Consider the following 25,024-nt stretch of genomic DNA (forward strand, 5'->3'; position numbering starts at 1 on the left):
GTACCACCGAGCTTGCTCAATATCAATCTCTTCAAATCCGACAACGTCTCCACACGTTGAGTGCAAAACAATATCGAATCGTGACACTCAAATGTCACCCCGTTGTCGCCATTTCTCATACGATAATTGGGATAAACAAACACAACTATGAAAGGATTGTTACTGGCCATTTAGCTTTGTTTTTGTGAGAAAAACAAGACAGAAAAATGATATAAAATGTGTGTAGAGAATACTAAGAATTACACATCTTTTTATAGATGTTGAATATTTATCTTTTTTTTATCTCGTTTACGATGACATTTTCATGGCAAAGAAATTTAAATCGATAAATTTTCATAAAATTATTTATTTTAATAAATATTATATTTATTTTATTTATTAAAATAAAAAATTCATATATTATCACATAAACAAAAGAAACTAAATTTTATATTCTCTATTCAAATTTAAAGTCATAATTGTTTATGAAACAAAATTTAGACAAGAGTAGTTTTTATATTTTCAAAAAATCAATAATTATCCAAATATTTGAAAAGGCAAGCGACAGCCATCCTTCAGGTCCTTGATGGGGGGAGAACATGGCCTGTTAGTTACAGTTTTGGCAAATTCAATTCTGGATGGAAGAGATTTGCAAAAGACAATAGTTTGAATGTAGGGGACATTTGTGTTTTTGAGCTCACCAATCCCAAAGACCTTTATTTTAAGGTATCCATTGGTCGAATTGAAGAAGAGGAACTTCCGCTATCAATAGGTAATTATTCTAGTTGGTATTTCAGTGAAAGAGTCTCTAACAGTTTCTTGTTATAGATGTTGAGCTAGCAGAGTTTGTTAGTCCAAGTCACCAGTCTCTTAACAGTTTCTCTCAACCCAGCTTTCTCTATTTTACAAATCAGATGCACCGATTTGTTTTTGAAAAAATTACAAATTTTATAATGTTAAATCCAGCTATTCGATTCTTTAAATATACTCCTTCTGTCTTTAGATAATTATATTGAAAAGGAAAAAGTACTGATTCATATGTATTGCTTTTCTTTTCTGAATATTAAACAATACTTCTCCAAATATATCTTTTGATATGCTAAATTTTTATCTTGTTAAATTATATATATTAAAAATACAAATTTACCTGTCATAAAAAAAAATCAGTTTTCTAGTTTAGGATAATAATATATATTGGTACCTAGTTTTACTTTATGCAATAGTTTTTAAAGATAATTTTTTTGGCATTTCCAATTGCACAGTTTTAAATAAAAGAAAATTTCACCACCATAATAAGTTTTATATTCCCTGACTACATAATTTTCATCACTCCCCATTGTTTTGGGATGTGGCTGCAAATTGTTGTCAACAAATTTTTCGTATGCAAAATATTATTTTTATCCTAAAATTTTTGGAGACGGAGACTAAAATTTTAATAATATTTTATACTTAAAATATTTTATTTTAATTAATTAATTTTATTTTTATTCTTTATACAAATTAAATTAAAATTTCATTCAATTTGTATCTTTTACTTTATACAAAACATAATACTTATTTCAATCTGTTTCTTAAATGTCTCCGTGTTTCCATTTCTATTTCTCTTTCAAATGCTCCCTAAAGTCACACAATAGCTTTTAAAGATAATTTTGTTTCACGATACGAATGGCAAATTTGCCAAAACTAGGCATGTGTTATGCCAACTTTCATTCATATTGGATTTTTTCCTTTGCTGATTAAAGAAATAGGACCAGAGTTTTCTCTACCTTTATATCAATGTTACAATGAAGAGGCTGAAGGTCATCATAATATGATATCTGCTTGCCCTGACGGTCCAATATATCAAAATGATGCGGCCGGACCCAGCAATATGGTGGAAGGTACGGTGTCCTTCCTTGTTCTGGCTACCATCAAGAGCTTATAGTACAAATTGGTTAAAGAAAGTAGAAGCCAGCATCTTTCCAGCTCATCTTAGCTGGCAAAATTGCTTCCCCATCATAAAGACAAAATAGTACACGCTTTGCAAGAAGAGTTATTTTACCTTTCATCACCTTTTTCATTACCTATTTTTACCTACACCAAACCCTAAACCCTATTTTCACCGCAGCCTCCCACCACTGCCTTCTTTGAAACGCCGTCCACCGTTACCTGTCAAGAAACTGCAGTGCGCCACCTCGCTTAGAACGGAGACAATGTTCCGTCGCTGTTCCACGCCGCACTACTGCCTCTCCTCCATGCCGCACCACTGCCTCTCTTCCACGCCGCACCGCTGCATCTCCATCTCCCCTGAAGCCCGCGAAGTGTCGTCCCTACCTCCGCCCCTGCTCCCCACAGCGACACCGTGCCTCTGTTCCCAACCGCCGCGCGTTCAGTCGTTAGTACCCCCTCCCTAGTTACATCCCAATTCACCTATTACATTTTATCTCAGAAATTAAACCCTAATTCGTGCCTTCTCCATTTCTCCTCAGTTCACTCCACTGCCGCCGCGCCGTCTTCGCTCTACTGCTGCCGCGCCGTCTTCGCTCTACTGCTGCCGCGCCGTCGTCACTCCACTACCGCCGCGTCCGTCGTCTCTCCGTCACACTCGCGTCGCCATCGCACCGTCACACTCGCGTCGCCGTCGCTCCCTCACACTCGCATCGCCGTTGCGCTGTCACACTCGCGTCTCCGTCGCTCTGTCCTTCGGTTACTCTCTCTCTCTCTCTCTCTCTCTTTCTCTTTGCTCAGTTTCATTCTTCAACTCTAAAACCTCCATTGATGATTGACCTAAAACTCATCAATTTCAGAATTCAGTGCCATCTTTCAAACTTCACGGATGAACCACAACTGAGTTCAACTTCTCATTGTTGCATCATGAAGAGGCTCTTCTGCTGATTTGGTATGTGGATTTTTTTCATCGAAGCTTTTTTTGTTGCAAATTGTTCTTTATTTTGTGGTTACTGAAATATATAATGCAACAATTCAGAAGGTCTGTGACTACCATGGACTTTGTTATTTTGTGCAGGCGAGCCAGGAAACAGTTCAGAAGGTCCTTGACATAGTCAAGAAGCAATTGGCACTGCCAGAGGGTTCAAGTGTAACTGGAGAGTCCAAGTTTGCTGCCCTTGCAGCTGATTCTCTTTACACAGTACTTTCACATTTTCTTAAACTTCATCTCTGGATTTATAATAATCGCCATTCTTGATTGTATCTTTCATCTATGCATGTCTTTGTTGAAAATTTTATATGTTATCAGTCCTTTTCATGGTACTCTCTCATTATGGAGGGATGAGAGATTCTTTAAAATGGGTAACCAGTGATGGATTGATTGAGAATAAGAGGGGTTTTTGAGTTCTTTAAAATGAGTGAAGACAGCTTGTTCAAAACAGCATCAACAAAGGAAGAGAGATAAGCTCTACCCCCAAGTTTTGCAGCCATGATTGAGACTCAAGTTCAGGAGATGATGAGATCAGAGCAAAGAAAAGAAAGAAAGAAAAGTTTAGGATTAATATATTTTATAACATAAGCAATAAGCAATACAATCAACAATTCAGCCCCTCGTAAAAAATTATGTGATTCCTTTTGTCTTTTTTAATTTCTGCTTCATTCTATAAGGTTTCAATTTGAGATTGGCAATCTTGAAATAATACAACAACAACAAAGCCTTGTCCCACTAAGTGGGGTCGGCTACATGAATCAAACGACGTCATTGTGCTCTGTCATGTATCATGTCTACAGAGAGACCGTTTACATGTAGGTCTCGTTTGACCACCTCATGGATGGTCTTCTTAGGTCTTCCTTTGCCTTTCGCCCTTTGTTCATCTTCCATCTCATCCACCCTCCTAACTGGATGTTCTATCGATTTTCTTCTCACATGTCCAAACCACCTGAGACGCGATTCAACAATCTTTTCCACAATCACAATTGGTGCAACTCCAACTTTCTCCCTTATATCTTCATTCCTTATTTTATCCAATCGCGTATGACCACTCATCCATATCAACATTTTCATCTCTGCCACACTCAACTTATGTTCGTGCTCCCCTTTAGCCGCCCAACACTCCGTACCATACAGCATAGCCGGTCTTATAGCGGTGCGATAGAATTTACCTTTAAGTTTTAAAGGCACTTTTTTGTCGCATATAAAACCAGATGCACTCCGCCATTTTGACCAACCTGCTTGGATCCTATGATTTACATCCTGTTCAATCTCTCCATTGTCCTGTATGATGCACCCAAGATACTTAAAACTTTTAACTTTTCGTAGGGTGTTTTCTCCAATCTTCACCTCTATATTGGGGTTTTTCCTTCTCAGACTGAACTTACATTCCATATATTCCGTCTTGCTACGGCTTATGCGCAGACCATACACTTCTAAAGCTTCTCTCCATAACTCCAACTTCTTATTTAGGTCTTCCCTTGACTCTCCCATAAGGACGATATCATCGGCAAAAAGCATGCACCATGGCACAGGCTCTTGGATGTGCTCTGTGAGTACTTCCAAGACTAATGTGAAAAGGTATGGACTTAAGGATGATCCCTGGTGTAATCCTATACCAATAGGAAATTCCTCTGTCACACCACCTTGAGTCTTCACATTAGTTGTGGCCCCATCATACATATCTTTAATTGCCCGAATATATGCGATCCTTACTTTCCTCTTTTCTAAGACCTTCCATAAGACATCCCTTGGTACTCTATCGTATGCTTTTTCCAAATCAATAAACACCATATGTAGATCCCTTTTATTACTACGATACCTCTCCATCATCCTTCTTAATAGGTATATCGCTTCTTAATAGGCAATCTTGAAATAATAATAAGGAATTTTTTATTTCAAAGATTTATCATTTTATTGGTCATGAAAAATAATCATAATGTAATATATTAGAACAGTTTAATGTAGATATAATATTAATGATTGACTTATAGAATAAACTAAAAATGTGCTATGTGGCAATTATTTTAATTAGTTAGGAGAAGTACTTTAATTTTTTTATCCATTAAAATTAATATAATGTATAAAAAATATTAAATCAGTTATTCAATTGCTGTTAGTTATGGTGTTAGAAGATCAAGATATTTTATGCAGATCCTTGTCCAGAGATGTTTATGTAAAATGAGTCATTTTTTGTTTTTTCAGGATTGAATTTTTGCAATTGAATATGGCCAATGTGCTTTTGGAGAAAGGGAGGATCAACACAGTGCACGTGCTTTTGGAGAAAGGGATTGATTTGAATGCAGAGGATGAAGAAGGGTATGCTAATATCATGCACAAATACATGAAAAATTCATAGAGAAGCTTTTGTGCTGATGTGGCTGAGGTTTTGGTGGAGAAAGGTGCTGATGTTGAAGCCAGGAGTAAGAAGGGTATCACTGCTTTTGTGCTAATGTGGTTTGTCCATAAGAGTGAACTCGTTTCATTGCCCTTTTTGTACTTCATCTCCTAACTTGATAGTACATCAAACACAATCTTGGTTTGCTGAAGATAGATATTTTGGATCTAAACTTTGCTGTTCAATCAGGCTTTTTTTCACAATTTAGTTCCACTTCTCTATTTCAGGTTCAATCTTTCTTTCCAAGATAAATACCTTTATTTAAAGCATCCTTCTCTTGAGATTGAAGATTTTTGTTCATTCCTGATAATAGAGATTGAAGATTTTTCCCTTAATGATTTGTCGATACCATGCATTCAAAAGATGAGGCATTGGTTTATTTCATGTTAGATTGTTATCTAGTAACTCATATTTTTGGATATGCTTATATAATCATTGATGTGTTCTGGTGCAGGTCAATTCTGTCGGTGCTAAGGTGTTAGAATTTATAGCTCATTTTGGAAAGCCTACTGCACCGCTTCCTGCAGCTATTGTTGGTTGTGTTCCAACAAAAGCAGGCGAAACAGAATTCAAGATTTCTCCAACTGAAATTACAGATGCTATGAAAGCAGGATTGGATCAGCCTATAATGCCAGAGCCTGAGGTATTCAACCCCTCTTCAAATCGACTTCTTGACTTGTTAGTTTATTCTGATTTCACACTTGGTAGTATTTGATTTTCCCCAACTGACTTGTAACTAGTCTACGGTACTGCGTATTTGATATTTGGTTATGCTCAATGTGGTTATGTCACAATAATAGCTTTAACCTAAGAGTGGTGGCTTTATCATAACTTTTTGCATTCCGTATATATTTCTATTTTGACATGACTCACAAGAAAGCTGCATGTGTCCTCGTTAAACAAGCAATTTTATCCTTTGTTATTCTCATCTATCTTGTTGCTTCTTGCGACTCTTGGTAAGTTTGTTAACGTTTTCTTTAACTAATTATTTTGATTCTTTCTTTTGAACTTTGTTGCCAAGGTACAAGGGCTCTAGGACGATGATAGACCATTATTGTTAGCATCTTGGATTTTTTTCATGTTTAACATTTGATTTGGAAGATATCGTGATTATATTTCTCTTTCTGATTATTTTGAATTTAAATTTAAAAGGTTTTATCAATGATCTGATAAAAATGTAGAAATTTCCCATTATTTTATCAATCCTTCTTCAGGTATATATAAAAAGGATAATTTTGACATAATAGATGGTGAAAAGTAGATATGTGTGAACTTCTCAGTATGCTAACTATATTTTGGAAATTAAATTTGAATAATGAATACATCTAACATTTAATAGCAGCTTGCCTGTGTTTTTCCTGCTCATCTCAGTTGTTCATTTCTGTGTTTTTCAATGTTGATATAAGATTGTTGCTTTATTCGTACAAAGTGACACCATGCTTTGGTTAAATAACCAGGATGAAGAACATGAAAACAAAGGAAAAGATGAGAGCTGTGATGTGAAGCTGCTGAAAGCGGTGCATCTGAAAGGGAAGATGCAACTCACTTTTATAATATATTTTGAATGAAAATTAAGAAATATAAACTACGTTAATACCGACTCACTCTTAATCAAAATTAGTTTTTACAAATGCTAATTCAAACACACACTTAGACTTATTTTTGCTGTTTGATTTTTCTCTTTCTCTTCATAGATTTTGATTTTTTTAATTAAAATAAATCAGAGGAGAAGGTTGAGAGAGATTGGGAAGCTGATAAGAGAAGTGAGGAAAGAAAGGTAACCTTGTTCTCAAAGATGATTTTAATATTTTAAAATATTTAAAATAAATTAATTTTTAAATATTTTAATGTCTTTGTTATTTATATAAAGCATTAAATATTTTGTATTAATAAATTAATAACATTTTTTTAAAATTCATTTAAAATATAAAGATAAAAAACATAATTAGATACACAGATACCTAATCATTTAAGAAATAAAGTAACTAAAAGTTTAAATGAAGTTAGAATAATATTAAGACTGAGAACATATGAATAAATATTTATAGAATTAATTTTTAAAGTTAATAATTTTCTAAAAATGAGTAATCTCAATTCTCAACAAGAAAGTATCTCCAACTTTAATTTCCTAATAATTCAATCAAATAATAAAATAATGAAGAGTTATATTCTATCTAAAATGAAGAGTTGTGATGAAGCTATCCTTCATAGTCTATGAAATTTATACTTTTCATCATATTAATCGTCTCTAAATCCAACTTTGTAATCCAATTTACTCGTTCGGAGGTATCAGAACCTGGTCAAAAATTGCCATATTCAGCAAACATAACGTTATCCTGTAAAAAAAATTTAATATTTTATACGATCGTCCAATAAAAAAATGTATTTACATAACTATTTAACACAAAACTGTAATTCTTAAAATATTATCAACTAAGTCTCATTGACATTGTTGCTTTGAATTTAAAATGAATTAATAATGTTGTTAATAAGATTATTAGCATAGGGATAGAATCTTGCTCATGTTGAGAGTAATTCCATGGTTTTTAATTAGCGGGTTGAATAATGTTGGTCATGTTTGTGTTGTAGAAAAGAACTTTAGCATAATATTTCCAAGGTTTTCCCAAAGAAGTAGAATCATTTCCAAAGACATTGCAATTCTTGAACACAAATTCATTTGAATCTATCGAATTTGTTCTCTCTTGTGCTGTTATATATCTTACAAATCTTTTTCCTAATGCCCTTCCAATCACATTTATATTATATCTCTGTTATTACCAACACAACAATAATACATTTTAATTAATCATCAATTCTCATTCAATCTTTTTTTTTTTGTGAAATTTATGATACTTGTAGTTATAATAATTACCATGGTTAAACAATTTTAACATTACTTAAAAACTATTATTAAAATTAAATTCATATATAAATTTTTATATGAATTTCATCTTAAATTTCAAATCAATTTTTATTATATATAATTCTATAAATATTTATGTGACATTTTATAATACTTAAAATAAAATTAAACTAAAACTAAGTATTAGAGATGCTCTTATTACGAAGAAATGTTATTTTAACTTTAATAATAGACACAATAACATGTACCTTTTATATTTTAATGAAATTGAATTACCTCAAACAATGATTGACCAGTACCAAAGATAAAATTAACAGCACCTTGAATAGTACAAAGTTTGTAGTAATGTTTTCCTTGATGGTCCCATAAAGTGTCTTGCAATTCAAAGAATTCAACTATATAAAAATAAAACTTGTCTCTACTTATCATTGCAGCTACTCCAGGAGAACTCTGGAGTTTTTATTTATTGGATTGTTATATGTATTCTGTTTCAAAAAAAAAAAAAAAAGTAAATGCAACAAAATCAATAGATTTTATTTACTTTTTTGTTTTGTTCTGCGAAACAGAATACATACAATAATCCAATAAATAAATACTCTAAAGTTCTGTAGTAGCTCCATTGATAAGTGGAGACACGTCTTATTTTTATAAAATTGAATTCTTTTGGATTACAAGATTTTATGGGACAATCAAGGAAGACATTACTACAAACTTTGTACTATTCAAGGTGCTGTTGATTTTATCTTTGGTGTTGGCCGGTCATTGTCTGAGGTAATTCAATTTCATTGAAATATAAAAGGTACATGTTATTGTATCTATTATTATAGTTAAAATAGCATTTCTTCGTCATAAGAGCATCTCTAATACTTAGTTTTAGTTTAATTTTATTTTAAGTATTATAAAATGTCACATAAATATTTATAGAATTATATATCATAAAAATTGATTTGAAATTTAATGTGAAATTCATATATATATATATATATATATGTGAATTTAATTTTAATAATACTTTTTAAATAATGTTAAAATTGTTTAGCCACGATAACTATTATAACTACAAGTATCAAAAAATCCACAAAAAAATAGATCGAATGGAAATTGCTGATTTTTTAAATGTATTATTGTTGTATTGGCAATGACGGAGATGTAGCATAGATGTGATTGGAAGGGCATTAGAAAAATGGTTTGTAGGATATATAATAGCACAAGGGAGAACAAATTCAACGGATTCAAATAGATTTGTGCTCAAGAATTGCAATGTCTTTTGAAATGGTTCTACTTTCTTGAGATAGACCTTGGAGACCATAACACAAACATGGCCAATATTACTCAATCCGCTGGGTGGGATTGCTCTCAACGTGAGTAAGACTTTATCACTATACTAATTATCTTATTAATTCATGTTTAATTCAATGCAACAATATCAATGACTTACTTGATAATATTTTAAGTAATATAATTATGTATTAAATAGTTATGTAAACAAATGATTTTGATGCTAATGAGTTATAGCTCAAATGGCATAGACTCTCCATACTCAATTAAGAGGGCGCCGGTTTCGAGTCACATATCATTGGTAAAAAAAAAAAACATGATTTTGATTGGATGATCATATAAAATATTAATTTTTTTACAGCGATAATGTGAAGAGAAAGAGAAAAATCAAAGAGCAAAACCAAAATCTGTGAAGAGAATTCTTGTTTAGTTTTGAATATTGGCACCGTGTTGTGTTATCGTGTTGATCACTTCACATCTTTTTTGAATTTTGTAAGCTGGGAAAAAAAAATACAAGTGAAACGAGGAAGAGGATATTTTTATCCGAAAAATAGGAAAAAAACGATTTTAAAATAAAACCCAACGTTAGAAATAATTTTGAATAAAAAAAAATCTTAGGAATAATTTTAATTTTCTGTTAAAATTATAGAGATCAAAATTGTAATTCACCCCTTATTTATAACATTCTTTACATTTTTCAATGTACTTGTATTTTACTTGTCCATGTCAACATCTTTTGAGTCATAAACATACTTAAAATTAGAGGAAGGACATATACCTAAAATATATAAGTAGCCAACATATTTTAAGTATGTTATATATTATCAGTCATATATTATCACATAAACAAAAGAAACTAAATTTATATTCTCTATTCAAAATTAAAGTCATAATTGTTTATAAAAACAATTTAGACGAGTAGATTTTATATTTTCAAAAATCAATAATTATCCAAATATTTGAAGAAGCAAGCGACAGCCATCCTTGAGGTCCATGATGGGGGAGAACATGGTCTGTTACTTACAGTTTTGGCAAATTCAATTCTGGATGGAAGAGATTTGCAAAAGACAATAGTTTGAATGTAGGGGATATTTATGATTTTGAGCTCGCCAATCCCAAAGACCTTTATTTTAAGGTATCCATAGCTCGAATTGAAGAAGAGGAACTTCCGCTATCACAAGGTAATTATTATAGTTGGTATTTCAGTGAAAGAGTCCCAAATTGTTCTGCTTCTGCATTGTAATGGTTGCAAGTGAGTTAGTTACACGTTATTGGTAGTGGTAAGTGGTAACACCGTAACAGTTTCTTGTTATAGATGTTGAGGTAGCAGAGTTTGTTAGTCCAAGTCACCAGTAGTCTCTTAACAGTTTCTCTCAACCCAGCTTTCTCTATTTTATTGTTATGGTCATTTTACAAATCAGATGCACCCATTTGTTTTTGAAAAAATTACAAATTTCATAATGTTAAATCCAGCTATTCGATTCTTTAAATATATTCCTTCTGTCTTTAGATAATTATATTGAAAAGGAAAAAGTATTGATTAATATGTATTGCTTTTCTTTTCTGAATATTAAACAATACTTCTTCAAATATATCTTTTGATATGCTAAACTTTTATCTTGTTAAATTATATATATTAAAAATACAAATTTACCTGTCATAAAAAAAAATCAGTTTTCTAGTTTAGGATAATAATATATATTGGTACCTAGTTTTACTTTATGCAATAGCTTTTAAAGATAATTTTTTTGGCATTTCCAATTGCACAATTTTAAATAAAAGAAAATTTCACCACCATAATAAGTTTCATATTCCCTGACTACATAATTTTCAACATTCTCCATTGTTTTGGGATGTGGCTGCAAATTGTTATCAACAAATTTTTCATATGCAAAATATTATTTTTATCCTAAAATTTTTCGAGACGGAAACTGAACTTTAATATTTTATATCTAAAATGCCTCATTTCAATTAATTAATTCTAACTTTATCCTTTATGCAAATTAAATTAGAGCTTCATTCTTATTTCAGTCTGTGTCTTTTACTTTATACAAAAAATAATACTGAGCCTGTCTCTCAAATGTCAGTGTTTCCATCTCTATCTCTCTTTCAAACGTTACCTAAGTTACACAATAGCTTTTAAAGATAATTTTGTTTCACAATAAGAATGGCAAATTTGCCAAAACTAGGCATGTGTTATCTACTTTCATTCATATTGGATTTTTTCCTTTGCTGATTAAAGAAATAGGACCAGTGTTTTCTCTACCTTTATAGCTATGTTACAGTGAAGAGGCTGAAGGTCATCATAATATGATATCTGCTTGCCCTGACGGTCCAATATATCAAAATGATGCGGCCGGACCCAGCAATATGGGGGAAGGTACGGTATCCTTCCTTGTTCTGGCTACCATCAAGAGCTTATAGTAATGGTAACATGTTTGCTGTTTTCAATTATTATTTTCCAAATAAACAGGTTTGCCACGTTTAAATGAGGCTGTTGTTGGTATCAGTAACAGTGGTCTTGAAACTTGCATTAAAGAAATATATGAAAAGTTTGATGAATTAAGCATATTGGAAGAACTACGTAACGAAGAACGGCAGTGACTAGAGTATTGTGGCAGGAAGAACAAAATGAATGCTTGGTTAAAGAAAGTAGAAGGCCTGAAAGAAGAAGCAGCTCAGATATTGCTGCATCAGGATGCTTTGCAAGACCCTCAAAAGGAAATAGATGATTTGGAAAGCAAATTGACCAATGTACCGTGAAATGCCTCGCTACATGCGAGATTGTCTAAAGGATGACAACGTCATCGGTGTATGTGGAATGGGAGGAGTGGAAAAAACATTAGGAATCAGATAATTCCAGAGGGCACATCACCAGAGTGTCCGCAATTGTCCACCTTGAATTTTAGTGACAATATGATTAGATATATTCCAGAATGTTTTTTCTACCGCCTTGAAGCTCTAACTCTACTTCATTTATCCTACAATAAAGAGTTAACATCCTTGCTGAATTCATTCTTTGGATTGTCCAAAATTGGAGAGATTGTATTGTATGTCTGATCCCCGTTCCTTCTGCCAGCATCTTCAAAATCTTTTAGAGTTATCATATGTTTATGGTTTTAATATTTAAATCAAATCTGATATAATCTAATAAGATTAAATCTGATTTAAATTAATTATCTTATGAGTTAAATTAAGTTATCTTATCTCATCTTTAGAAGAGTTAAATTAAGTTTTCTTATCTTATCTTTTAGTTAGTTTTTTTATGAAGTTATTTAAACACCTTTGGTGAGACAAATTAGACAACTTTGATAAATAAAATTTTCTTTATGCACGTTTTTCTGGTGTGAAAAAGTGAGGTGAGTGACATTTGTTGCATAAAGAAGACTGAAGTATTAAAAAAAACTTCAATTTGATCCCAACTATTAACACAGGTGTTGAATTCGTTGAAGATGTTGCTATTTCTTGTTCGTTGGTGGATTTGTGTGTTTGTGGTGTTAAATTCAGGAGTTGTTAATGGTCAAAATTACCGAACTGTTAGAGATAGAATCCTTCCATTTAGCAAAATTGTTGTCAATTCTTTGGGACATGGCAACTTCTCTACAATTCAATCTGCCATTGATTCTGTCTCTTCCAACAATAAGTATTGGGTTTTAATCAATGTCGAGGCTGGTATTTATAGGTAATAAATTCAATATTCTTTTGCTATGCAAAGAAATAGTAACTTTTTTTAGATAATTATTCACATCAAATGTTTATGTGAAAATAATAATTATAAGTAAAAACTTAGATACAGTTAATTTTACGTAAAGTTGATTGTACCTAAGTTTTCACCTAATTTACTATTATTTTAACATACAATTTTTATGTGAACAGTAATGTTTTCGGAGAGAGTCTTATTTACTATTATTTTGAGTTGTGGCATGTAACTCTTTTATTGAATTTGACTTAAGAAATTTGGTATTACAGGGAGAAAGTGACGATTCCAAGTGATAAACCATATATAATACTGAAGGGAAGTGGAAAGATGAGAACGTGGGTTGAATGGGATGACCATAATACAACTGCTCAGAGCCCCACCTTCCAATCCAATGCTGATAATATCGTTGTCAAATCCATCTCTTTTAGGATAATTAACCATAATTAATTAATCAATTAATTAATTAATTATTATATCATTCTCTGCCTATTTTAATTAATCCATCTATTTTTTTGTGAAACAGAATACATATAACAATCCAATAAATACAAATCCCAGAGTTCCTGCAGTAGCTGCAATGATAAATGGAGACAAATCTTACTTTTATAGAGTTGGATTCTTCGGATTGCAAGATACTTTGTGGGATAATTATGGAAAACATTATTATAAACTTTGCACTATTCAAGGTGCTGTTGATTTTATCGGCCAGTCATTATTTGAGGTAATTGACTTTCATTAAAATATAAAAGGTGCATGCTATCATATTTATTATTATCGTTAAAATAACATTTTTTAGTAGTAAGAGCATTTTAATGCTTAATTTTAGTTTAATTTTATTTTAAGTCTTATAAATGCTACATAAATATTTATAGAATTATATATCATAAAAATTGATTTGAGATTTAATGTGAAATTTATATAATATATATATGAATCTAATTTTAATAATATTTTTTAAATAATGTTAAAATTGTTTAGCCACGGTAACACAAAAATGGATTGAATGGGAATTGATGATTAATTAAATGTATTATTGTGTTGGTAATGGCAGAGGTGTGGCATAAATGTGATTGGAAGGGCATTAGGAGAAGGATTTGTAGGATATATAACAGCACAAGGGAGAGAAAATCCTAAAGATTCAAATGGATTTGTATTCAAAAATTGTAATGTCTTTGGAGATGGTTCTACTTTTTTGGGAAGACCTTGGAGACCTTATGCCAGAGTTCTTTTCTACAATACAAGTATGGCCAACATTATTCAACCCGCTGGTTGGGATCCATGGGATTCCTCTCAACATGAGTAAGACTCTATCATTGTACTAATCATCTTATTAACAACATTATTAATTCATGTTAAATACAAAGCAAAAATATCAATGTGACTTAGTTCATAATATTTTAAGAATTATAGTTATGTATTTAATATTATGTAAATACATGATTTTGATCGGACCATCATATAAAATATATTTTTTGTAGGGATAACATTATGTTTACAGAGTATGACAATTTTGGACCAGGCTCTGATACGTCCAAACGAGTCAATTGGATTACAAAATTGGATTTAGATACCGTTAATATGATGACAAACACCAGTTTCATAGACTCTGAAGGATGGCTTCAAATTAGCTCTTCATTTTAGAGAGAATATTATCAATATTTTCAACTTCATTTTAGATAGAATATAACTCTTTATTATTTTATTATTTGATTGTATTATTAGATAATTAAAGTTAAAAATATTTGTTGAGAATTGAGATTACTTATTTTTAAAAAAATTGTTAACTTTAGAAATTAATTTTATAAATATTTACAATCAATCTATACGTACAAATTTTTTTGTTATACAAGTCGTACAAGTTCTTGATATTCCTTATCCCTAAAACGTACTTTTTATGTCAAGTATGTTTCAGGTGCCTCTTATGTCACCAATCGTTAATAACAAGTATTAGTGCTTGTTTGGACGTCATTATTTTGATAAAAAAAAAAAATCCTTTTTCAATGAAAAAATATCTTTTTTTATTTTTTAGTGTGTTTGGCAAATTTCGAGTAGTAAAAGTAAAAGTACTAGAAAAATCAGAAAAACATCTTTTTTTTTAGAAGCTGTAATTTACATCTTTTTTTAAAAGATTTTTTTTCTTAAAAAAAAGATGTTTTTCATGTAATAAATAAACAAAAAAAGTACTTTTATATTGTTGTATCCAAACATAATTGATAAATAAAAAGATCTTTTTGCATGAAATACTCAAACATAAAATTACTTTTACTTTTCCATAAGATCTTTTAAAAAAAGATAACTCGAAAAAAGATTTTTTTTTAGAAGCTCACCCAAACAAGCCCTTAAATGAATAAATTTTTAATATTTGAAAAACTAGATTGATAAAATTTTTAATGACAATTTAGAGAATAATTAATTTTTTAGGAACGAATTTGTTGACGGTTTTATAATTTTCATGGGTAGTAAGGACTTATGTGCAAATTTTATTGTTGCTGGAAACCGCGTCCTGCATTCAAAAGTGGCAGCCGGTGGTCTGACTTTAGTTGCCTGAGCACCAACCCCATTTGCAATCCAACACATACAACAAATGCCAAGAGCACGTTATGTTGCCACGCTTCTAAAATAACGCATTCAAATAACAACACACACACTGGTCCAAAAAATGAGAGGGAAAACGTTATATATTTTCATTTTCATTCATGTTTGTATTTTCATATCATTTTATCTCTTATCTAAACGACAAACCTACAACACCGCCCCACGGTCTTTTACAACTTTTTATATTTTTTATTTATTTCATTACAATTTATTTTTTATTTATGTTAGCTAAATAATAAACTTTTAAAATAATAAAATTTATTATATTAAAATAATATTTAAAGTAATATAACAAAACTTTTAAAAAATATCAAATACATATTTTGTATATGTTGTAATTAGTTAATGACTGATTTTAAAATATACAATTTGATCGACTTATTAAATATTATAAGACAGTGTAATTCGTTAGTTATATTTTTTGTATAAAATTTATTTTAATTTAATAAATTTAAAAGCTGTCTGAAATATCAAAATATTCAGCTATAGTAAGCTAGATGTTGACAAGAAATAATAAAAAAATATATTTTACGGATTACAATTTTTTAAAATAAAAAATTGATAAAATAATAAAATAAAGAGTTAATCACTTATTTATTCTTAAATTAAGACAATAAAACACATATTTTATAAAAATTATAAAATTAGTGATTAATCTTCACTTTATCTTTTTTTTTTTAACTATATCAAAGCCAACAAAAAGAATTTGTATTTTAGCCTTAGAGGGACTAAAATACCATAAATGAATATCAAGGGAGTAAACTGCAATTTTCCCAAAATTATATTCCCTCTCTAGTGTCTTACTTTCTTTGTGTGTAGAAAATTCTTTCCGTTGTTGATAAGCTTCTCTCTCTTTACATGCCAACTACAAAAAGTAACAGAAAATCCAACTCCTCGTTCCAATCTTTATTCTTCTGCTTCAAAATCTGCAAAACCAAAGGGATAAAAAGAAACAAAGAAACAGAAAAATCATATAACAGCTTAACCATCACCTAACTAACACAACAACCTCACCATTAAATTAGCCTCTATACACAAACAAAAAAGTTTCAAAGCGAAGGAGAAACAACAAAAAGGAACAGGAGAAAGCAAAACCCTAATTTTCACTTACTCCGCCGCGCCGGGGAATCGTCGTCGTCGTTGTTGTCATCGACCTCTCCTTTTGCGTGGTAAGAGATAAGAAACCCTAAAAATGATGTCATTTCTGGTTTTTTTTTTTTTAAATTATTTTTTGGTTTCAATTTGGGGGAATTTTGGAAAGGAGGCTGAAAATTGTTCGTTCTTTGCGATTAGGTTATTGAATTCTCCAATTCTGAGCTTGGAATTTGATTAGACTGCGTTCTTGTTATTCTCTCGAAGATGTCGAGGTTTCCGTATTTCAACCGTTCCAACACGGTTCATACGGCGTACTCAAAACCGCCGCAGATATCCTACGTGCTTGATCGTTCTGGTTCCCTAAGCGATATATCGGATGATTCTGCGAAATCGAAATCCAGTTCCAATTCGAGTTCGATGCGCGGAAGGATGGTTAAGAAGATATGCGGCCTCTTTGAAACGCAATCGAAATCTTCGTCAATTGCAAAATCAGCAACTGAAGAATCAGTCCAATCGTCTAAGGCGAAACAAGGGAATTCGAAATTGATGAAGGTTGACTCGGATTTGGGGACTCCGTTCAGGTTACCGGATGCGGACGACCGAGTGGTGGTGTATTTCACGAGCCTGAGAGGGGTAAGGAGAACATTTGAGGATTGCAGCGCGGTTCGGATGATCCTTAAGGGATTCAGGATATGGATCGACGAAAGGGATGTTTCGATGGACGCGGAATATAGGAAAGAGTTGCAGTGTGCTCTTGGGGAGAAGAATGTGACCCTCCCTCAGGTTTTTGTGAGAGGAAAGTATATTGGAGGAGCTGATGTGATCAGGCACTTGTTTGAGGTTGGCGAGCTAGGGAAGATTCTTGAAGGTTTCCCCAAGACGAAGCCCGGTTTTGTCTGCGAGAGTTGCGCAGATTTGAGATTCGCACCTTGTTGGCATTGCAGTGGGAGCAGGAAGGTGTTTGATGAGGATGAGGGGTTGCTCAAGAGATGCTTGGAGTGTAATGAGAATGGACTCATTAGGTGCCCTAATTGCTGTTCCTGAAGAAAGGAAAACAGGCCAAAACCCTAAGTAACCAAAGTTGTATGAGAATGAGTAGTTTATATTTTGTTTGTTGGATTGATTGCATGCATGCTCTTGATGGTGGTCCCGGTGGGAGGGATGAGATATGAGTTTGGTTGGTTGGTTGTGAAGGGATTCAAAGCACTCTTTGAATTCATTATTGTTAGTTTTTGAGAGTTGTCATTATGGGAGAATGATGAGTCTCTTGCACCTTGAACAGCATTTTGTTTTGTTCTAGGAGTGTGTCTGCTTTCAGGAAAAAAAAAAAAAGAGTAATGTGTATTTAGTGCTTCTCTTCGAGGCAATGTAAATATTTAGTGCAATTATCATCAGGACTTAATTGCAAGTATTGGTCTTTCATAGTTAATAATGAGAATGGGTTATTTTAATCCCTTATCTCTGATCCCAGATTGTGTCTGTATTCTCTCTCTGGTGTGTTTGTCTTTTATTAATAGAACATGTATAAATAGCAGTGAGGCGTGTTGTAATATGAAATACCCTCTTGGTTTGGTATCTTTTAGTGATTCTACAATTCCCAAAAATTACTTTTATTGTTGGATTGGGTTCAGGTTTTATGAGTTCCCAACATTTTCTGCAAAACCCTTTTATAATGTTCAATTTGCTGGTTTTAGCTGAAGGTGATTGTATCCGAATAAGTTGTCATAAAAGGGTGTAGGGAGGATGATTTATGTGCATGTCTCAATTCTACCTGTTGAAAAGAAAAACTTTAGGTGATAAAATTGAGAGGATTGGAAACTGGTATCATTTTCTTTCTGGGTAGAAACAAGAGTGGGGAAGAAAACAATGTTGGGAACTCGTACATTAATAAATAAATAAAAATAAATAAAATTCTAGTATGTTCTTAAAGGTAATCAATCCACAATTTCTTGCTATCTTTTTATTCTTTTCCGATTTTTTCGTTGCCGACAGTGTAAAGTTGAGAGCTCCAAAGTCCCACTCAATTCAATGGCAATTATGTCATGGGCTTCTATCAGAGGATGCCTTAAGATTGTGGCAAAGGCAAACTCATCATCATCATCAAAAGAGGCTAAATTGTCAACATATTCATGGTAGACTATAAAGGCTAATAATGATTTGGTCATACAAGAAAAGAGATACTGATTGTATGTAGCCTTCAGGTTAACCAGAATAAGGATTAATTTACAAAGATTGTTGATACTTAATATAAGTAGTAAAGATTCAAAAAACATATCTCGCATTGATGTATTATTATTCTTTTAATTGTATTTGTAAAACAAGTTACATATAATTTAGGTCAAGCACACATAAACTTTGTAATTGAGTGCTTTTTGTTAGATGATTTTTTTTGTAATAAAATTTAATTTTGATAAACTAAAAGTGTCAAATTTTTATGGAGCTATTCAATTATATACATTCTTTCAGATGAACATTTATGTTTTAAATGTCAAATAATTATTTTTGTAACATGATAGTACATAATGCAAATGTAAACACTAAACAAACATCAAAGAGATTATATTCAATTTGGTCTCTGAACTTGCATGCAAGTTTCAATTTACTTCCTAAAGTTTTAATTGCCTTTATTTAGTCTCCAAACTTTGTGAACATAACTCATATTAGTCCTTGAAACAATTTTTAAGTACAAACGATAACGGAAACCCTAATCTAACAATATATATCACCTGTCTTTTCTTTTTTAACAAAACCCTAATCTATTTAGTTTTTCTCCTTACATATCTTATCATAGGATAGTTGTAGTCTTGTAGTAGAACTTTTTGTTCATCAGAAAGAAACAAAAACGAGCCTAAAAAAAATAGAAAAGATAACCAACTTAATCATCAAATAATCCCAGAGATATAAGCTTAACCGAAAAGGAAAAAAGGTTAAAACTTATCCAAGCTTCCACAAATAAGCTCTTACTGATGATAATTCATATTTGTTCATCTACAGAAGGAAAAGTCAGTCTCAGAAAATTGTACAAAGTAAAGCTGAGACAAGACATTCTACAGAGAGATATACACAGATATATTCCTATCAATGAAGCTGCAAAAAACAAAAACAAAAAAATGCCATCTATTGAGTGAGAGGAAGACATTCAAGCTCAATGTCTAAAACTCCTCGCTCAACTTTCTGTAACCTCAACTGTATCTCTTGTTTGACCTTCCCTTCTTCTAGGGTGATGATACCATCTTTAACAAGAGTGTTTTCGCCGCTTGCTACCCATTTTCCGAGCTGCATTGACTCGTTGATCGAAGATTTCTCGTATGCCTTTGCGGCAGTTACTAGAGGTTGAATGTCTATTTCAGCCTCGCCCATAAAATCATCGGTCGAGAAAGTATCCTTGTCATACACAACCTGCATAGAAGCATGGAGTAAAATGGAATGGTATACAAGTTTCAAATACAGAAAATAGTAAACATGTTTCATATACAGAAAAAATTATACATTTGAGCTTACCACTTTAAGAGGAGGAACATGCTCTGGAATCGAGAGCATTAAGCTTTCATTCCAAACTGGATTCAAGTTGTTCTTTATGACACGAGTCTTCACCGACTGTAAAACAAAATATGTTAATTTTTTCACTTTGACGATGTTATTTTATCCAGAAGAAGTTGAGATGAAGAAGTTTACTTGGTGACCAAGAGAAAGCATGACATAAGGGTCACTAGTCACAACATCCCGGACAGCCAGGTTAGTTCCTTTAACGACATTAACCTTGATCAACCCAACAAATTGAACCATACCTGCCTATAACGGTAAATTGGGAGAAACAGGATTCAGGATTTGATTCTCAGGATGCTTCTTATAGTAAAGCTATAACAGGTTATAAAGAAATCAATTCAAAGGTTACCAATGAAGTACTCTTCTTTGAAATCTTATGCTCAGATTCCTTTCTTCCCCAGCTGTGTCGGAGTGCAGTCCCAATACGAGCTTTAGTTGTTTGCTTTTCGTAATGTCTTTTGTCCATTTGAAACCCACAGGAAGCAGCGTTGCTTGGGGAGCATGTTAAATATCTTTGTGGAGATGGCGGAAAGGAGCATTGCAAATTTTTCTCCGTATCCAAAAACTGTAGAAGCTCGTATTTTCTTCTGAATAATGAATGTAAACTTCTGTTAATCAGAAAGGTGCTTTTAGACAACAGGAATATGAATTGCATGTGTTTGAGTTACCTGATATAATCTGCACGCTCTTCGATGGAAGAATGCGGTTTTGGTTTTTTAATGTTACTTGGGACACAAGCTTCATACCTCTTATTGATTACTGTATTTCCACCCAATTTCACCAATTCATCAACTTGTTCGTCTGTCCAGTCATCTAGTTTCAGCGATAGAACCTATATGAAAATAAAATCATGTGCAAGAATTCCCATTTACGAAAATAAAATTCAAATCATGTTTAGAAACACTATACTATTTCCAAATATCTGTACAGCTTAACTATCAGTGACGAATTACTGATCTTGATTAGAAAAACTACTCAAGAACTTTTAAGCACTCACATTAACTTTCCTTTTTCAAGAAAACATGATCTTATTTATCACAGGTTTTTCATTTCTCACAGGAGGGTAGTCTAAAGGCATGCTGGTAGCAGAGATAGTTTTAGGAAAATAACCATTTTACTTTTCTAAAATAAATTCAAAATTATAAGCAATTTTGAACTTGGGAAAAAAGAAAAAGAGATTCGAACATGCAAATACAGCAGGTTCCAGACACACTAGGCTTCGTTCCTTCAATAAGCAAATAAGCACATAAGAATCGTACCTTCGATATATGGACTCCTAGGCTTCTATGTATGCCAGAACATTGGATGCAAATAAATACTCCAAGACTTGAAGACCTGATATTCAACCAATGCAGTGAATAAAATCAAATGAAGATGATGTTCTGATAAATTTAACACCAACGTGACAACAAATTCTTGATATCATTTGTCATGTCTTAAAAAAACTCTTCCTCAATTCTTCTATTAATACAGAAAAAATAAAATCAAATTCAAATGAAATTAGTAGTAAAAAATTAGTAGAGCAATTACCCAAGATTTTGTTAAAAACATAGATATGTACACAAAATATAAACTTTAAGCTGAATCCAAAAAGTTAATAAAGTATATAAGGGCTATTTCACCCAAGAAGGAAGAACATGTAAACATAAGTTAACTATATGTATTTGTATTTGTTTGGAAGAATACTACAGCGAGTCAGCAACATTTATTCAAGATATATGATAATTTTATTTGAAAGTGATGAGCAACGAACAATAAGTATAGCCCAAATTCCTCAAAAATCAAGATAATACTTACGCCCATTTTGGATCTGATGATCCGCAATCGGCACAGAACCTGTTCCCCGCTTGACGCATCAGATTGTCGAGCCTTTCTTGTGGAGTTACTAATAGGAAATAAGAGAAAATTGTATGTTATAAAGTAAAGAGATATGTGAACTAAGCTTCTTTTGAAGGGGATAATAACACTGATTGATAACATTAGCCAAAGACATTGCAAGACATTTCAACACTGTGCCTAAAGATTATCAAGCATCATTCCGTTAGTTTCCTTGTTTTCTTTAGGCGTTTCTGCCCCGATGTTTATCAAAAAAAAAAAAAAAATCAAGCATCATTGCACAAAACTAAGGTACATGAGGAACTATAATCTCAAACTTCTGAAATCCTCTCATACTTTTAGTTAACACAGTTTGTAAATTTGGCAATGCTCTTTTCTTTGTTCCATCCATGAAGGAATACAAGTTTACATAGTCCATAATGCTATTGCCTGGCACTGTTCTGGTTGACAGGAACTCTCTTGAAATTACAAAAATGTTGAAAATATTCAACAAATTGAATTTTCCATTTCATCTTTAAAATTAAAAGCAGGAAGCATCAACATGTTTTTCTGAGATTTCTCATATATCAAATTATCAGTGGCAAAATCATTAAGTATGGTCTTGGCAAAAACGCCCATCTTAGACATCTAACGCTGTCCCATTGTCAACTGCGTACTCGCAACAAATACATAGCACAAAAGCATATATAGTTATATACTTCACAAACCAAAATAGAGCTATCAATACCAAAATAAGTAAAGAATATAATAGGTATGATAATTACCATGAGGTAGCCATTGGCTTCTTTGACTTTGGGAATTCAAACTTGGTGTTTCAGAGCAGAAGAGATCAAAAAGGCAAGCTCCTGTTGACCCTACAGTAGCGACATTTTATTCAGTAGTAAGCCTCCCATGGTGCCATCACAAATTTGTGAAATTGCAGGAGTTCATCACTTGAGTTTAACTTTAAGTTCCACCATTAGAAAATCACCACATTATAAAAAAATATTAAAAGCTTCTCTGTACCCTTTAATCACATTTTGGGTCTTGCTACAAACTTACAATTAGTGCTGGGGTGAAAAGAAATGTATGGATAAAATTTTATCATTTTTATGTGAAAAACACATATAGAACTCATTCATGAAAAAGTCCACCCTATTCTTATTCACCTTCTTATCCCAAGTTATCATTTTCTTGAAAGCTATGCTTAAGAGAATTACAAATAACACCTTTGTTTAAATCATTTATGCAGGATAGTAGCAGTAACACTAATTACCTAATATTTTAAATTACATACATGATTTTCAAGTTCCCTATAAAAATGGAATTGCATCATCAATTCTCATTCATTAACCAAAAAGGGGGCACATGGAAAAATTGAATAATTAAATGTTCTATCAGATATATGAATGAATTGATTCTAGTCAACATCTATTTTTCATTATATTCCTTTGGGAATGAATTAACTAATAAAAATTGTAAAAAAAAAAAAAAACCTTTTTCTTTCACCTGAGACACCGTTACCTTCAGAATTTCCCTGCCGTACAGCCATCTCCAGCCTCCAAAAATTGAAAACCAAAATCAAGAAATGACTCTACAATCTGAGAATAAAAATTATTTTTTTCCCTCCACTTAAATTTGGTTATTTATCAAAGCCACCCTCCTTAATTCTCTGCAACAAAATCAACAAAAGGGTTTCAAAAATTCAAAGGCCATCGAAAGGAATCATAAAAATTAACAAGTTTTTTTAAGAACAATTGAATTGGAAGAAAACATACAAGGAGATTTTAAAAGCGGTCAACCCTTCATGGTGAAAGCTTGAAACCTAAATTGAAAAGTCGCTTTGAAAGGGAAGAAATTTAAAAAAAAAAAGCAATAATTCGTTTTGAGCTGAAGATGATTGGGTTTATTGTGAAAGTCAACGTATAAGATTTTGGAATGTAGGAAATGAATAAAGCTTTTTCTTTTTTTTTTCTTTTTTTTTCATGAATGATTTTGACTCAGCCTAAAAAACAAAAGGGGTTGAATATAGAAATTTCTAGATTTTTTCCTTTCATATATATTAATATATATATATATATATATATATAATATTATGTGTGTGTTAAAAATAAAATTAAAATAATTTTAAGAAAGGATTACATTGGTTTGCCAATATTACTTTTTTTTTTTTCACTGAAAATATAGAGACTCGAATCCGCAACCTGTTAATTGAGTATGGAGAGACTATGCCATTTGAGCTATTACTTGTTGGCTTGCCAATATTACTCTCAAATACCAAAGTGTCATTGATTCCATCTTTGGTTTTATTACTCTATTTTTTCTACTAAATTTTAGTATCTATATGGGTAAATAATTTTAGTTTTTTCTCATACTAATGCTTCGGATCTTTCTATATGGATACACTACTTTAACCATTTTCTCATACTAAATTTTGGAGACTTATAATGATTTGATAAAATTATATGTTATAAAACCCAATGACACACACTATTTTATTAAATGTTTTCTCTTTAAATTCTTCCTGATGTAATAAATCATGATCTTTCATTAGATATTAGATATACACAATATTTGTTTTTTTGAATATCAGCTCTCTAGCATTTTTCTTTCAACATTCATCTTACATCAAATACTACAAAATTAAATATCCTAAGAATATTTTAACAAAAAGTAGTTTCCGATAATCTCATTTAAATTTTTTATCTAATATAAAAATTTAATTACAAAATTTTAAATCATAAAAGTTTAATTAATAATTCTCTAAAACCATTAAATTGTATTTGTTTTAAGAGATTGTGATTAAAATTAGAGGATAAAATTTCAGTACTAGGAGTG

At 31.7% G+C, this 25,024-nt stretch overlaps 4 protein-coding genes across 12 annotated transcripts; 3 read left to right on the plus strand and 1 right to left on the minus strand.

Moving 5' to 3' along the window:
• The first annotated feature begins 569 nt into the window (after window positions 1-569).
• On the plus strand, window positions 570-12,450 carry LOC112782715 (stromal processing peptidase, chloroplastic-like). 7 transcript variants are annotated; one of them, XR_011878282.1, is made up of 10 exons: window positions 570-2,353; window positions 2,448-2,664; window positions 2,766-2,857; window positions 2,945-3,106; window positions 5,102-5,521; window positions 5,749-5,937; window positions 6,752-7,071; window positions 10,401-10,616; window positions 11,710-11,815; window positions 11,909-12,450. XR_011878282.1 is itself a non-coding variant. In XM_072229418.1 (10 exons), the coding sequence occupies exons 5-7, from the start codon at window positions 5,272-5,274 to the stop codon at window positions 6,860-6,862; spliced, it is 357 nt and encodes a 118-aa protein (XP_072085519.1). In that variant the 5' UTR covers window positions 570-2,353; window positions 2,448-2,664; window positions 2,766-2,857; window positions 2,945-3,106; window positions 5,102-5,271; the 3' UTR covers window positions 6,863-7,071; window positions 10,401-10,616; window positions 11,710-11,815; window positions 11,909-12,450. The 7 variants fall into 7 exon arrangements, 4 of the variants coding, with proteins under 4 accessions (XP_072085519.1, XP_072085516.1, XP_072085517.1 ...); XM_072229418.1 differs by having other exon boundaries at window positions 5,102-5,328; XR_011878280.1 differs by having other exon boundaries at window positions 1,546-2,353; window positions 2,984-3,106.
• A 354-nt stretch (window positions 12,451-12,804) lies between these two features.
• Window positions 12,805-14,776, plus strand: LOC112786581 (probable pectinesterase 55). Its single transcript, XM_025829951.2, has 5 exons — window positions 12,805-13,117; window positions 13,405-13,561; window positions 13,656-13,856; window positions 14,187-14,434; window positions 14,614-14,776. The coding sequence occupies exons 1-5, from the start codon at window positions 12,888-12,890 to the stop codon at window positions 14,774-14,776; spliced, it is 999 nt and encodes a 332-aa protein (XP_025685736.1). The 5' UTR covers window positions 12,805-12,887.
• A 1,725-nt stretch (window positions 14,777-16,501) lies between these two features.
• On the plus strand, window positions 16,502-18,429 carry LOC112782695 (uncharacterized protein At5g39865). The gene is made up of 2 exons (XM_025825199.2): window positions 16,502-16,899; window positions 17,024-18,429. Exon 2 carries the CDS (start codon window positions 17,090-17,092, stop codon window positions 17,867-17,869), a length of 780 nt encoding a protein of 259 aa, XP_025680984.1. The 5' UTR covers window positions 16,502-16,899; window positions 17,024-17,089; the 3' UTR covers window positions 17,870-18,429.
• Window positions 18,430-19,759: 1,330 nt separating this feature from the next.
• On the minus strand, window positions 19,760-24,230 carry LOC112784523 (probable ADP-ribosylation factor GTPase-activating protein AGD11). Of its 3 annotated transcripts, none has more exons than XM_025827761.3 (10): window positions 23,965-24,230; window positions 23,696-23,858; window positions 22,972-23,061; window positions 22,169-22,256; window positions 21,631-21,706; window positions 21,040-21,203; window positions 20,721-20,958; window positions 20,501-20,617; window positions 20,327-20,422; window positions 19,760-20,224 (listed from the first exon to the last, which is right to left on the minus strand). In XM_025827761.3, the coding sequence occupies exons 2-10, from the start codon at window positions 23,736-23,738 to the stop codon at window positions 19,943-19,945; spliced, it is 1,194 nt and encodes a 397-aa protein (XP_025683546.1). In that variant the 5' UTR covers window positions 23,739-23,858; window positions 23,965-24,230; the 3' UTR covers window positions 19,760-19,942. The 3 variants fall into 3 exon arrangements, with proteins under 3 accessions (XP_025683546.1, XP_025683547.1, XP_025683548.1); XM_025827762.3 differs by having other exon boundaries at window positions 23,711-23,858; window positions 23,965-24,228; XM_025827763.3 differs by having other exon boundaries at window positions 23,683-23,858; window positions 23,965-24,216.
• Between the last annotated feature and the right edge of the window lie 794 nt (window positions 24,231-25,024).

This window comes from Arachis hypogaea, chromosome 20 (assembly GCF_003086295.3).
Source record: "Arachis hypogaea cultivar Tifrunner chromosome 20, arahy.Tifrunner.gnm2.J5K5, whole genome shotgun sequence".
In the NCBI taxonomy this organism is placed as follows: domain Eukaryota; kingdom Viridiplantae; phylum Streptophyta; class Magnoliopsida; order Fabales; family Fabaceae; genus Arachis; species Arachis hypogaea.